At 33.2% G+C, this 14,472-nt stretch overlaps 1 protein-coding gene across 1 annotated transcript in view; it reads right to left on the bottom strand.

Moving 5' to 3' along the window:
• The window catches only part of LOC118188648 (inactive dipeptidyl peptidase 10-like), a 1,447,514-nt gene that overhangs the window by 357,197 nt on the left and 1,075,845 nt on the right, over positions 1-14,472 (bottom strand). Inside the window, exons 4-5 of the mRNA XM_085818201.1 lie at positions 1,755-1,849; positions 1,548-1,622 (exon numbers count right to left, since the gene is read on the bottom strand). Of these exons, the coding sequence (XP_085674327.1) occupies positions 1,548-1,622; positions 1,755-1,793 (114 nt within the window). The 5' untranslated portion in view covers positions 1,794-1,849. The remainder of the gene's footprint in view (positions 1-1,547; positions 1,623-1,754; positions 1,850-14,472) is intronic.

The raw sequence follows: 14,472 nt of genomic DNA, 5'->3' as shown, positions 1-14,472 counted from the left end.
GTTGAGATGTTTTGTGTCACCTCCTCCATATTCACTAGACCTTGCACTCATAGACTTTTCTCTCTTCGCGTCACTTCAAAATTCTTTAAATGGACCGAAATTCACTTCTTTGAAGACTGTCAAATAGCACATCGATGAATTCTTGAAGAAAAATCCTAATGCCGTTTATAAAAAATTGAATTTTTCAGCTCGTGACATATAGCAAAAACGTCACAGAATAAAATGGTGCTCATGTAATTCAATGAACGGTTCGTATGTTTCTGGACTGCTTTCTTTTATTTATCATAAAAAAATCGCAGAACATTTGGATGATTAGACACATTTACATAGTGGCCCACATACCAGGAATACTTGCACAATTTTCCAATAACGATACGTAAATGTGTGTGATAGTCTTTAACTTGAAGATATTATTCCATTGAATCAAATGACATGGAAATTACTCTTATAAAAATTCAGAACAAAATGTTTCCAAAGACGAAATTCCCCATTCATTCACAGGATGGACTGAAGAGAAAATTTATGAGAAATACTGAGAATGTGGCAATTTCTTGTAAGCACTTTTTTAGGCAAAAAAATAAACAACGGTGATAAAAATGTACAGTTTTTAGTGATAGTCAGCGAAAATGTCGGCGATAGTGTTCTTTAAATAACAGATTGAATTGATCGTTTGGTTTTATTTGATCTTAAATAACCAACTACTTGATCTAAATGAAACTCTGTATTTAGAGAGTGGATGAACTTGCGTATGTATATGACCGTTAGTTATTTGCAAGTCTTTTTTTACCTTAAATTATCTTAAACCTGGTTTAAATAATGCTAAATCACTTCGGGGATTAGAACCAATAACCACGAGTCTTATTTGAAAATATATGTGTACCTCAATCAGAACAGCAAATGCATTTGCTGGTAATTTTAGTGATATGACGGCTTGTATAGAGAATTCATAATTAATGCATGGAATACAATAAGGTTATTTTCACATGCTTCAATATGCAGAATCAACCGTATCAAATCAAATAAAAGTATATACAGACTGTAAATTTGTTGAAAAACTGAGGAAAGCTTTCGATAAAATACTGAAACTTTTGGAGGTAAAGCAATCCGAAAACAAACTACTAATGCTGTTGTTTACTTAGAGATATATTATGTTTAAAATATAGCATGAGAATTAATGCAAATCAGAACATAGAAATATCTAAATATAGCTACTTGGACACATAATGTTGTTTAGGCAATTCTCCAAAATTCCCAAATTTTTTCAGAAACTTCCTCTTTGACTATTGGAAATTTCATAATTTTACTTGTATACATATATATAGCAGATAATGTTGATTGATATAGTTTCTCTTGAATATGCAAAGTCAGCCGTATTTTAGCAAAACACATCAGCAGTTCAATGTAGCACACTTTCGTTTACCAACATCAAATGATGCTTTTTTAGTATTTGCTCCGAATTAATTGCAAACATAAAACATGCATTAGGAACAAATCATAAATTAAATAACATTTAATTGAAAAAAGTCACAACTTGGAGCTGTACTTACCTGTGTTACGTCATAAAACAAAAGGACATATTTCTGATCAGTTGATATACTGTACTTCATAACCCTGTTTTCTTTCTGGTAGTTTCATTTTATGGGAAATATGAGAAAAAGGGAATTTTATCATCATACATGAAATATGCATTTTAAAAGTCAAATATGCACAGTAATGTTTTTTTTAATAATTCAAGATCAAACAAACAAACTTACGAATATAGAATTATGGATAATTCTTTTGGATGTTTTCATTCGGACAGAGTATATAACAAGATGTCCATCTTTATCTCGAAACTCTAATTGATCATCTAAAAAGAAAAAATAAATAATTTTCAATTTATGTATGCATTTAGATGACGTATACTTGATCGGATCAAAATTTTCACTTGTTATAAACATTGTTAACTATCAATCAAACTTTCAGACTTTTGTCTAGTTATTCCTTTAGAAGAATAAAATTGCAGAATAAAGCATATATATATTATAAATTTAACAAAGAGTACAAGAAATCATTACATCATTTGCTGCATATTAACTAAAGAAGCCTAGATGAATTTGACTGTTAATTTAGTGAAAATTTATTTAAAATTTCGAAATAGCGTCCTCTTCCGGCTTTTGTTCAGTGTTGTCAATAATGTATTATTAAGACTTTACATACTTATTAGAGTAAATATGTTTGAAGAGCGTGCACATAGCGGCAAAATTTGAAAAAAAAAAAAAAAAAGCCTTTTTCCTCGTTCATTCTTGAAAAATCAGCGCTGACAACGATCATACAAGCAAATGATATTGGTATTCAGTTGAAAATTATATTAATCGCATTATCTTATAATTTGATTTATAATTTAACACTATTACTGCTACCTTTCATCAGCGCTCACTCGGATACAATTAGATGCGCGTATAAAGAAGAGAGCACTAGAAAGTTAGGAAAAGTGGTTTGGCAACGACACTAATAGTTGTGTTATTTCCTCCCCCAAAGTTCTGTTAGTTACTTCATACCGGCATTAGCCCTTTCGCTAATCGAGTTGTAGCAATTGTTTCAGAGATAAACCAATGTCTAATGTCAATTACTAGCGTTAGAATATTTTGAATTTTTCTTCCTATTTTATGTTGTCTAATATCCGCAAATAAATACGTAAATTAATTTTTAAGCCGAGCATTTGTTAACTTCAAAATTTTAAATATTAAGTTTATTTAAACCTTCTTCTGAGTTGGAGTTGAATCTACATGAGGGACGATACGTCGCCTACTATACTCACTAAGAACCAAGTTAAGTCAATTAATAAGTGGAACACGGTATTAGCTAGACACTGGTGTTATGGGAAGAATTCTGTTAGTCAGTCAACATCATTTTTGAATTTTTAACTGCTGTTATACTTAACTATTAATTTACATAGTTATCGAGAAAAGAGATGAAAAATAATAGAAAAAATGCAGAAGGAAACTGAAAGGCTGATCTATCAATACATCAATATAAACTCGATTTGTCGAAAAATACTATTCTCACGAGGAAGATATTGAGGTTCAAATCCTGGATTAGACACACAGGTTTACAAGTGCATTTGCGGAGTATAGACATAAAATACGTCTCTCCAAAAGATTCTGTCAACTAGTACAATACCTTAGAAATCCAAACCTAGCAATGATATCTATCGAAACCTTAATGTGAATGAAATGGTGCTAGGGCGTAAAGCCTCAGATAATTCACATCCGTGGTTCTCTCTTGAAACCTCTTCATGATTAACCAGCAGATGATTAGGTCAGTCAGCTTTTAAGAATTCATAAAAACGAGGTTTGTGTTGCATGGTGAAAAATTCCATACTTATGTCAGTTCAAGCAGAAAAATCCAGGTTCCATTTTGTTTACTCTATGTGCATGCAAAGGCATCCCGTGATTCTCCTCAGCCATCCAAATGCCTAACCCTCGTTGATGCCAATGCAGTTGCCAGCCAAAGACTAATCGGTCAAGTTAAAGGAAACTCCATCCCGGAATTGAACTGTGACAGAGCCATATCGACTGTCATGACTTAGGAAAAATCACTTAAAAGGGATGAGGATTTCTGCAGACGGACAGCGTAGTTACACTAACATTTTTGTCCTCATTGCCCAGATGACATCCCACTGTCTCGCCATCATATCTTCAGCTGCCCAGCAATCCAGGCCAGACTGTTTGACATCGGCATTGAAGACCCAGTGGACCTACTTTATACTGATAGAGCTGCCGAGGTTGCAAAACCTGTCTTTGACAGCTTCGAAGCTATATAATTGCACTTTGTCATAGACACGACATCATCATCAATGACGGCATAATTACATTGCCCACTTTTACAAGCGCTTTTCTTCCAGCAAATGTTTTGAGTGTTTTGCATTCATTTCATGCAACGGAATCCTAACTAGTTAAATCCGTTTACGTTTACAAGGGTATAAAGCATTTAAACGTACTTCATCGTTTTCTGTAAAAATACAACCTAACAATTTTAGCAGCTTTCTAAATAAAACGTTTCATTAGTCAGATATTCATTACGCCTTACTAGGTTAAATGCAAAGCATTTCATACCTTTTCTTAAAAAAATGTATAGAAGTATGATTAAAGAACTTTTATAATGTATTTTTGCTCCCTTTTGCGTTGCCTTCATGGTGCAAGTGGATCGCAAGTTCGAGTAGAAATGTACATGAGGAGGGTGTTGCATCTTTTCACGTCTCCAGCATCTGTTATGTCATTTTTTGATTAAAAGCGTAACACATAATATTATTTATCTGAATGTTTAATTGGAAGAACTGGTTTCTAACCGTTCACATATATTTGTAAAAACAAATAAGTTTAGGCAAAGAACATGGGAGAATATGCTAGAAGCAGGAGGGGAAGAACCATTTTAAAGGTTTCCCTTTTTGGGAATGGCCGAATGCCTGATTCCCATCTAATAATGCAAAACCTTTGAGAACGAGAGTTGACTGCCTTTATAAGGAAACAAGCTGGCCCCTTGCTGTAGGAGAATGGCCGTGAACGGAACGCTTTACCTTATTTGGACGTAACGCCAAACCCCGAAGACGCCTCATTTCCCGTCACTTGGGTGCCGAAAAGAGACAGAGGACTTGGACGAACAGACATGGTAATATGAGAAGAGGTGGAGGAGACTACGAAACTACCAGAGGAGAAGAGCCACGGCAAAAAGGGGACAGTTTTTTGAAGGAGGAAGCGGGCCTTGCGATGAAAAGGAGCCTTGATAGCTGAGTCCGAGAAAAAAGGTTTCGCCCATCCCTCGGTTCAAACTAACAGTATTTTTGGGAATCAGTTTACTCTTTTCTAAGATGGGTAGTTTCTGACAGAATGGAATCCTTGCCAAGAAGTTCTGGTTCGCCTTATCATAGACCGACCAGCTCTCCAATACTATTTACGAATGAATTTTCAAATTTAATAAAAAGATTTAACTTCCTTATCTGGATTAGGATCCGCATAACCCGTTCTGTGTTACGGGTAACAATAAGAGCTATCTGTGCTCAAAGACTTTCTTGCATGGAAGTCCATCATCGTAAAATATTACCTTAAGGTATATGTTTATTTCTTATATAATAGTAAGAAATTTAGGCTGATGATTTTTAAAATGATTTTTGAAATTTTGTATGTAACACTGGATATTGTAAAAATTATATATTTTTTACTATTTAAGAGAGAAAATAAATGGTGCTTAAACCATTTTAGTGTTGTACTTATTTCGAAGAACTAAAAGGTATTTCTCCCGCCTTCTTGGCATGCCTTCGTGGTGTGGTGGTCTGCACATCGGCGAAGGCGTTGCTAATTTTTAATCTTGCCTGCTTCCAAAAATATATCTAATGTCTCTAGACTGACACCCGAACTAAAAGGGTGATGGACGATGATTCTCCACACCCAGGAATTGGCGATTGGGTCCCCTAAAACCTCCAATCGCCCTTTAAACCTTTGCGGCACAGTGTGTCCGGCCTGGACACACCTAAAACTTCCTTCTGTACGCACAGAAAAATTGAATGAAAAAGGATTTATATGTTACTATAGGTTACTCTTAACCTTCTTTATTTATATATAGTAGATGGCAGCTCAACGCAAATCAGTCGATATATTTTAGCCTTGTTCAGTTTTTTAAGGCCCTCATTTTTCAAAGAAATCTTTCAGATTTTTTTAGGGTATAAAAGGAATTGTTTGAAAAGGAATTTCTATGCTATTTTTTTGGCTGTATGCTAATCTTCTTATTCTATATTAGTTTTAAATTTTTATCTTGAAATCTAGCCTAAAATCAAACGGCGAACCCTAGGTGTGCCCAGAACGAGCTCACCGATAATCTAGGACAACTGAGAGTCTGTATTCTTTGTTTCTTTGCATCTAGTCGGTCAGTGTTCATTGACAACAATGCTCGTTTCAGCACTCTTTTCGAAGCTCTATTTAAATCAGTGTGCCCACTTTGGGCACACCCACAGAATTAAAACGATAAGTGCTATCTTCACAAAAGTTTACTTGTGTACTCCTCTAGGCCTAATTAGACTGCCTACCTTATTTTTTTAATCAAAACTCCGACTTTAAAAGGTAGAGTGTCTAAAAGGGTTAAAAGGGGGATATATAAGGTATTTCTCCCGCCTTCTTGGAATGCCTTCGTGGTGTAGTGATCTGCACACTGGGCGCGTATTCCAGAGTCTGCGGTTCGATTCCCTGCGAAGGGGCTGCTAATTTTTCTTCTTGCCTGCTTCCAAAAATATACCAAATGTCTGTAAAGATCCACTGTTGGGATGTGCGATTTTTTTTAAGTTCTCTATATTTGTATGTACTAACCACTATACGAAAGCTTTCATGATCATTATTTGATTAAATGAATTTATTTTTTTAAAATTTTTAAACAGCAGAAGGTTAATTTTGTATACATAACTTATCGATAAAGCTTAATGACTCTACACATCTTTCATCAAAAGCAAAAGAGCCAATATCAAATTTCAAATCAATATGTCAAGACGAAACTAACATGTTCCGAAACAGGCCGCTTGTATTTTTCAGGTGTTTTGTACGTTTTGTTTAATTTATGTTAGAGGTAGATATGAAAAGATTCAAGTGAATACAATCTTTTTTGAATGTTTCTAGAAATATTGCCTTTAGAAATGTAAACAAAAATTGGATAATTAATGTATTTTGTATATTTCATTCATAAGAGTTTTTATTTTGCGGAAATCATTAGATGGTTTCATCCTAACTTTCCGATAAGAGAAACAGCTTTCAGAAACTTCTGCACATTAATTTAAGGAGTCACATATAGCTGAAAATATACGCACAGTATTAATATTTAAGGAAATCAATCTCAGAGCTACGTTTCTCGAACATGTTCCTTATGCAACAATAAATCAATGTTTAATATAATTCAAAAAGTTAAAATTGCTTAAATTTTAAGCTAATAAATGCAAACGTCACAAATAAGTATAATTATAAACTAAGATTTTACGTTTAAAATATTATATTAGTTTCCTGCAAAGTTTGGTAGACTCCTGAGGATAGAAAAATATCTCAAACATGCAAATTTATTAAAATTTATTAGCTCCTTGGGGAAGTATTTTCAAGCTAAAACTTAATAAAGAATGAAATATTTTGCCATGTTGCAGTTTCGTGTTTTATAATCTGATTATTATTTTTCCGGATAATAAAAATAGAGAAATATAAGGATTTTTCGAACGAAATATAGTAAAATTACTTCTGCAGAAATTTTAAATGAGTAATCAGGAAACAGAATTAAGTAATCTCTTAGACAAATAAAGTACTTTGATAAATATTTCTTCCTATCTTGTTAAAGATGATGTTATCAAAAGTAATGCTGAACTATTACAGTTTAAAATCTTACATTACCCTTTTTTTAAATGTAAAATATTAAAATAAAATGAGCATCTCAAAAAAAAAAAATTCATTGAAAGATCTGCAAGAATTTTGTAAGCAACCATTAAAATTCGAATTTTGTGCGAAATCTTATAATAGTTTTTATTAAGCTAGATTAGTGAACATAAATGCACAAAAACTTTAGTCTTAAATTCAATTAAATGAATCTGTATACATCAAGCTACAATGTTATTTCCGGTGAACGATTCGGTTATGAAAATTTAAAGTGTTCGGATATAAGATCATAAAATTGTTATTTAAGTAAAAGATGTTTTTCTATCACGTTTCCTCGGAAGAGTAAATTTTAAAACAATGTTGTACTAAAATTGTTTACTATTTTATCAGAGGAAAGTACAAATTAAATAAATGGAGGAAAAATGACAGTATCCTAAGTTAATCAATAAACAATTACAATGCGATTCTGAAGAATGTAGAATGAATATTTTACCTTTTTAAATCATTAAATTATTCGCAGATTTCAAAAGATGAACCAAAAACATGTCAACAATTAATAGAATGTATTACATTAATATTATCCATTTAAAAATGCTTAAAGTAATCTTTCAGCCACCTGGAAAGGAGTGTTTTTTGTTTCCTGTGCGTAAAAGAAATAATTTCTTGGCTAAATATTTTGTCGTTGCTACTTTAATTTCGTAATTTGGATTCATCTTCAAAATTAGCTGTTGGTAATCTAATAAATATGAATTCTGCGAAATGAAATTTTAAAACAATACTGTATTCTGAATAAGACGGAATTTCTCAAAATGTAGGTATGATATTATAATGTTTCTGTTGTATGTTATGAAATAGATTTATGGTCTTTTATTTAATTCAATACCTAAAAAATGCCACTTACTAAATTAATAATTTTCAAGATAAACAGCATTAAAAGGACAAACCTCAAAGCGATATTCACTTTCGATCTATACTCTGGTAATAACGTCGTCTGGTATAAAGTTTGTACTTAACTGTATGATTTCCTTCTTGAGGTAGTCAGTGTTGCCCGTTCTTTAATTATAAATCTTGACTTTTATAGAGATCAAGAAGAAAACATATCTAGTGGGCTAAGATCAAGATTTCTCGCTGATTAAGGTCCATGTCCGGGAATCTATTGTCCATACTGGTAATTGACGATTCACTTCGTCTCGCTCATGACTCGCAAAGGGAAAGGTTCACGCAGTACTCAATATTGTTAAAAGAACATTTTCAACTCAGCTTTTTCCATTTCCATTTACTAGATTTAAGAGAACAAGGTTATGTATGTATATTATTTTCAGAAACGGAAAAATGTCTACAAAGTTTGTTACTGATTAGGTCACACCAGACGCTGTTCTTAGGAGAATCTCGAATGTCTTCAAGGCCCAGACAAGGATTTTCAATTCCTGGAATTATTTATGATAAAACATACGCTCATATTCTGAGTGACTAAATGGACTAAAAACAAACACTTTCATTCAATTTCATAGAAAGCTCGTTAAATCAAAGATGCATGTTGCCTACTTCATACTTCTCACAAAAAATATGCTACCAATCTTAGCATCAAAGACAGTGATCCTAATTGAATGATTTGTAAAAACCTTGAAACCGCATATAAATCTTGGTCAGTTAGTAGGTTGGGTCTAGGGTTTCATATGTGAATGGCAAAAAATAAAATAAATAAAAAAAATAAAAACAATATCTTGAAAGATTTCACATTTTAAATTACATCCAAACGGGCGTTTTTTAACGTTTTGTGTGTTTGTTACCTTTACTTATAAATATCATGTTTGTCATGCACATACTCCGTAAGGGGATGCTATCGACCAAGCTTAGCGGAAGAACAGTTAAGCCAACGACTTATAGCTGAAAGGAGAAAGGAGAAAATCTGGCAACGAGAAGAAGCGTGCTTGATGCGAGAAGAACGGCATGCTCGTGTGAAAAAAACAGTTTATCTGAAAGGAGAGGGAAAAATATCTGGCAACGGGAAGAAGAAACGTGCTTGATGCGAGAAGGACGGCATGCTCGTGAGAAAAAATTTGAAAATTAGTTTGGCTGTATTCCGAGAGTAGAGTTTGTCCTTTTTTTTTGTTAAGAACGGAGAGATGCAATGTATTACTTGGGCGTTTGATGTAAATGTGAATAAAAGCAATACTTTGTGAAAAGTTAATGTGTATTTATAAAATTAAAATATTGCTTATGTTATTATTAAACCTGCATAAGTGTCCCAGTTTATTTCCTGCAAATAGAGTTGACTAATAACATTCATAAGTGGATGAAACGGGCAAAACCGACAAAGATGAATTGATCAAAGGATTCGATTTATAACAATGTTCTTTATAGTTAAACGATAAAATTCAGTTCACAGCAATGTCGCAAAATAATTTTAAAATGAGTATATCTTTAGAATTTCCGATACACAGTTCCACGCGCTGGAGATAAAAAGCCCCCCCCCCAGCAAGAGCGTTCCTATTGCTCGCTTTTAAATTGCTGGCTTCGTTGAGTTTGTTAGTCAAAAATTCGCTAACATTTTACAAAATATAGATTCTATAATAAAACAAATTCCAAACTTCAAATTTCGGCTTCCAGATGCCCATATTCGCAGTAGGATTACGTCATTCAAAATTGGATGGCTCTAGGTAGCGTTGTTTTATCACAATACGAGAAACATACACACATTTATGCAGATTCTTCATTATTTAATTTATTCAAATATAATACAGGGTGATAGTATTTGGTCGCAACGATTTGAAAGGTGATACAGCTTTTTAAAGTTTTCAGTGCAAAATCGCAAAACGAAAACAATAGTCCTTCAGGGTCAAAGCTCCTTTGGACTAAAAATAAATTATGCGGCAAGAAACTCTTTCAATGGAAACATTAAGATGTAAAAATTTTATATCTCTATAAACATATAAATTGAAAGTTTTAACGTTTTCTCTAAGCGGAAATTTGAAACCTATACCCATTACGTAAAATTTGCCTTTTAGAAGTTTGTATTAAAAAATCTTAAAAATATTCTTGAATAGCATCCAGATTTTAATTAAAAATATTCTTTCTCTGCCGTAACAAATATTTTTCCGGTAATTGATTTAGGTTCGAGGAATTTTGCCCTTTACCCTAAACCAGAAATTGAATTTTTGCTTCGTATTTTATGAATGCTACCTTGTATTGCTTTTCTGACCAAAATTTAACGTAATTTGAAAACCTGCATATTTGATGCAGCTCTTAAATAGGGATCACGGATCTGTGAACAGTAGTGCAAAAGATATTTAGTCTTGTAACTATTTTTAAACACCTAAGATATCGAAATAAACGTATAAATGCATACATATGTCATTAAGGATAGGATACTAAGCATAGTTCAGATGAGGATACTAAGCTCAGTGTAACTCAGTGTGTATACTCAGTGTAGATGAGGATACTAAGCATCGTTCAGTCCGAGGTTCGTTTTACACCTGCGTTTAAAAAAGACATTTACATTGCTGTTTGGCAACCTTGCATGGTATAACGGGAGGCGGAAATTGAATGATGATCCTATACTAAATATGTGAGTTTGGATCTTGCTTAAAGTATAACTGCGGTGTCTTCCTCTCCCCGCATTAGTGGGTGTAATATCGATCTTCCCCCGTTCAGCACATTGGGCAGAGGGTCTTGCTGATGAGGCAGCTAAATGACTGACATTCTCAGATATGTTTGAAGAGCAATTAAATGAATGGCCAGTGGGTTAAAAAAGAGCCCATATGTAGGGTCAAATCCGTCACAAGCAGATTTCTCGCTGGGAATACATAACGAATGCCCAAAGAATTAAGCCTGTACGAGCCATAGTTTTTGAATTAAATGCAAAAGAAAAGCATGACGTCATACCCGCTACAAGGAGAAAAACTTGATTGGAAAATCCGTATTTGCATAGGTTTACATATCAAGACGTTCAAAATGTCCATAGCGCATACAAGAAGCATGTATGTGCTCTCTATGGAATGGCTGACAGCACACTTTGCAACAATTTGGTGTCCACCAAATGCACGTATGATGACGAGCAGCTAAGTCACTTTATGTAGTAACTAGGTGCGTCTTGAAAGTTGTATGAAACTGTTGTCTTATACTTTGTCTCCATATAGCCGTGTACAGTCAAAAGTTTCTATCAAGCTCCGGACGCTGCGTTTCTGGAGCGCCACAGATTCTTGCCTTATATAATAGCGGATTACGGACGATACCAGAATAGTCCTTGTAAGCCGTCTGTGTTTCCACGCCCGCTCTCACCTGTCACGTGTAGTGTAACTAGTTCTCGATAGTCCACTTCTTCTACAGGAAAAAAATAAAGGAGCCAGATTTGGCGATCGTGACTGTCATAAATTCGTACACTTACGTCCAATCCAGTGGTCTCAGCGTTCAACATTTAGCCAGTCACTTGCAAAAGCATTGAGATTCGCCAGATCTCCATCATGCTGCAACTATAGGTGATATTACGGATATGATATCACACTCTTTTTCTTGCATTTATCTCGAAAACTATGTATTGCACAGGTACAGTTCCTTAGGTATTTTTTAATGTATTCTAAGCTGAGAATCTGGCTGTGCAGAGTTTGGCACTCGATGGGAAGCCCTGTATAATGTTCTTCGTGTTTTATTTTCATGTGCAAGTTGCTTGTCAATTCTCACTTAAATATTCTGTGAAAGCATTTCTTGGAAAGCAGATAGTTTTCGGGATATTTCTGAAGTAGTAACTCAAAAAATCTCCACACATAGTTTGTATTCTGTATAGTGCATTATTCTTTGTAGTTTACACTGTGTGTTTGCAGAAGTGAATGCTCAATTCTCTTCTTATTACAAAGTATCAGTTGACATAATTCCTTATGAATAATAATTTATATTTTCATTTAGTTTCATGTTAACCAAATTTGAATACCTGCTAAAAGTACGCATTTGGAACCAAGACTAGATTTCATGTTCTGCATAGCTTTAAATCTTTCGCCAAATATATTTTATAATTGTGTAATTTTCAGCCATATTTTACGATAACAATCGTAAATGATATATTTATACTGCTTGAAATTATAAATACTAGTAAAATTAGATAAAATGCTGTTTTGTCTCGTTTCATTTAACTACTCCAAACTTTCTTTGCAAATAATAATGAATGTTGCTAAAAATCTCAAAAAGAATGCCATTTCATTACTTTTCCTTTTTCCAGCTTCTTTGCAGCTATCTCAAGAATCTTGTTCGCACTGAAATAAATCGAGCGAAATAGAAAGAACCATCTAAATGTTTCGCGGAATTCTTTTGCTCGTTTTATAATATGAGTCGCAAGCATATTTGTGTAAATGACTTAAATTCTTTTCTGCTTTAGTATCATATCATCATATATGTGCTTTATTCTTTCTGTAATTTATTAAATCCTGTGAAAATTAGTTGGATAAAACGGTATGTTGAGTCACTTGTGAGCTTTTTTTTTCCTTCATTTTTAATGTTTCATCTATGATTTCATTAAGAAATATTATTGATTTCGGAATGAAATTTACAAATATATAGACATTCTTGCTAAGCCCTATATATTCATCTGTTTTATTTTAAATATAATGGCATTTACAGGGAAACGTAGGAAGATTATGACATTTAATGTAGTTTTTTAAACTGCGTCTTTAGCGCTTTTTGACATTAATGTTTTTGACACTAATTACAAATTAATTTATTGTGGCTTAATTTTATCGTCCCTTTAATGTCTTGTCTGAAAAATTGGCTAGTTAACTATACCCTTGGCAATGTTCTGATATTTAATGTCACATTAATTAAATAATAAAATGAAACACTAATAAATTAAAGAGATAATTAAACACATAAGTTTAAATAATAAATTAAAGCGATAAAATTAATTAAAAATTAAATTAAATGCGATTAATAATTTAATTGTCGCATTAATAATTTAATGCGACATTTAATTCGCATTAAATTTTATTATTGCACTTGTTAAATATGAAAAATTATATTTATTAAAACTGTGTAATATTTTTTCACGGTCTTTCCATAATAGCCACGATCATAAGCAAAGCGTACAACTAAATTTATCAAAAAAAAATATAGTTAAAAAAAGGTTTTTGGTGTTTTTACCTGTTTATCAGAATATATTTTTAAGTGATAAAAATAGAAACATTTCAATAGCAATGGCAAAATTTGGGTGAAGAAACTTTAGAATTATAAAAAGGCCATTCTTGAATTTTACTCATCTTGCCAACTGAGAAGAATCTGCTAACTCTACAGAGGGTATATGAGAGTTATGGCACAGTGCCAATGATTGTCAATCTACCCTTGGAGAACAAAGAACTATCTGATTCAATCCGCACAGATTGAAGAATATTATTTCATGAACTCCAAAGCTTTGAAGGTTTTAACAATTTATTTTCAGTTAAACAGTATATGGCAAATAACATTCCCAATAAAGTTTGTGGATGCATTTTAGCTGTTAGTAAATTTCATTTCGGAATTACTACGAGGTTGTATGCGGCACAAATGGGAGTGATAGGAAATAAATAATCAAGCAAGATAAAAACTGCAACAGTAGAACTGTTCTGTATTAATGCCTGCGTAGCCCTCTGATTTTGTATTTGTATCGTAAGGGCTACAAGGAAGTTAATCATCTTATAAGGTATTTCTTCAGCCTTCTTAGCATGCTTTCGTGGGATAGTGGTCAGCACATTTGGCGCGTATTCTAGAGGTCCAGATTCGAGTCCCGGCGAGCATATTTCACAAGTCCACATGAGCGTAGCCACTGAGGGAGGGGTTTCGAAAATGGACCAATGAGCTTCTATTGCTCTTGTAACGCTAAATCTTCAAGCCTGTGAGCGTATGTTCTTTACGTTTTAATTGGTATTTGTTTCGCAGTTATAAATGTATGGCGTAATAGTAGTAGAAAATCTCGTAGTGCTTTCGGTTTATGAGTTTAATTAATTGCTGACATTTCACTTACGCGATTTTTATCACGCATTAATATTTGGATTGATGTTCACGGCATATTATCGCTCTTTACATTGAGAAAATGACTCACGCTACAATTAGCCTCGAATATTATGCATTTACTAAC

The sequence above is a fragment of the Stegodyphus dumicola genome, chromosome 6, assembly GCF_044657685.1.
Source record: "Stegodyphus dumicola isolate Sdum_Otavi_A_Nest chromosome 6, ASM4465768v1".
NCBI lineage: Eukaryota > Metazoa > Arthropoda > Arachnida > Araneae > Eresidae > Stegodyphus > Stegodyphus dumicola.
Note: the sequence above shows the minus strand (reverse complement) of the source record. Positions and strands in the feature narration are given on the sequence as shown.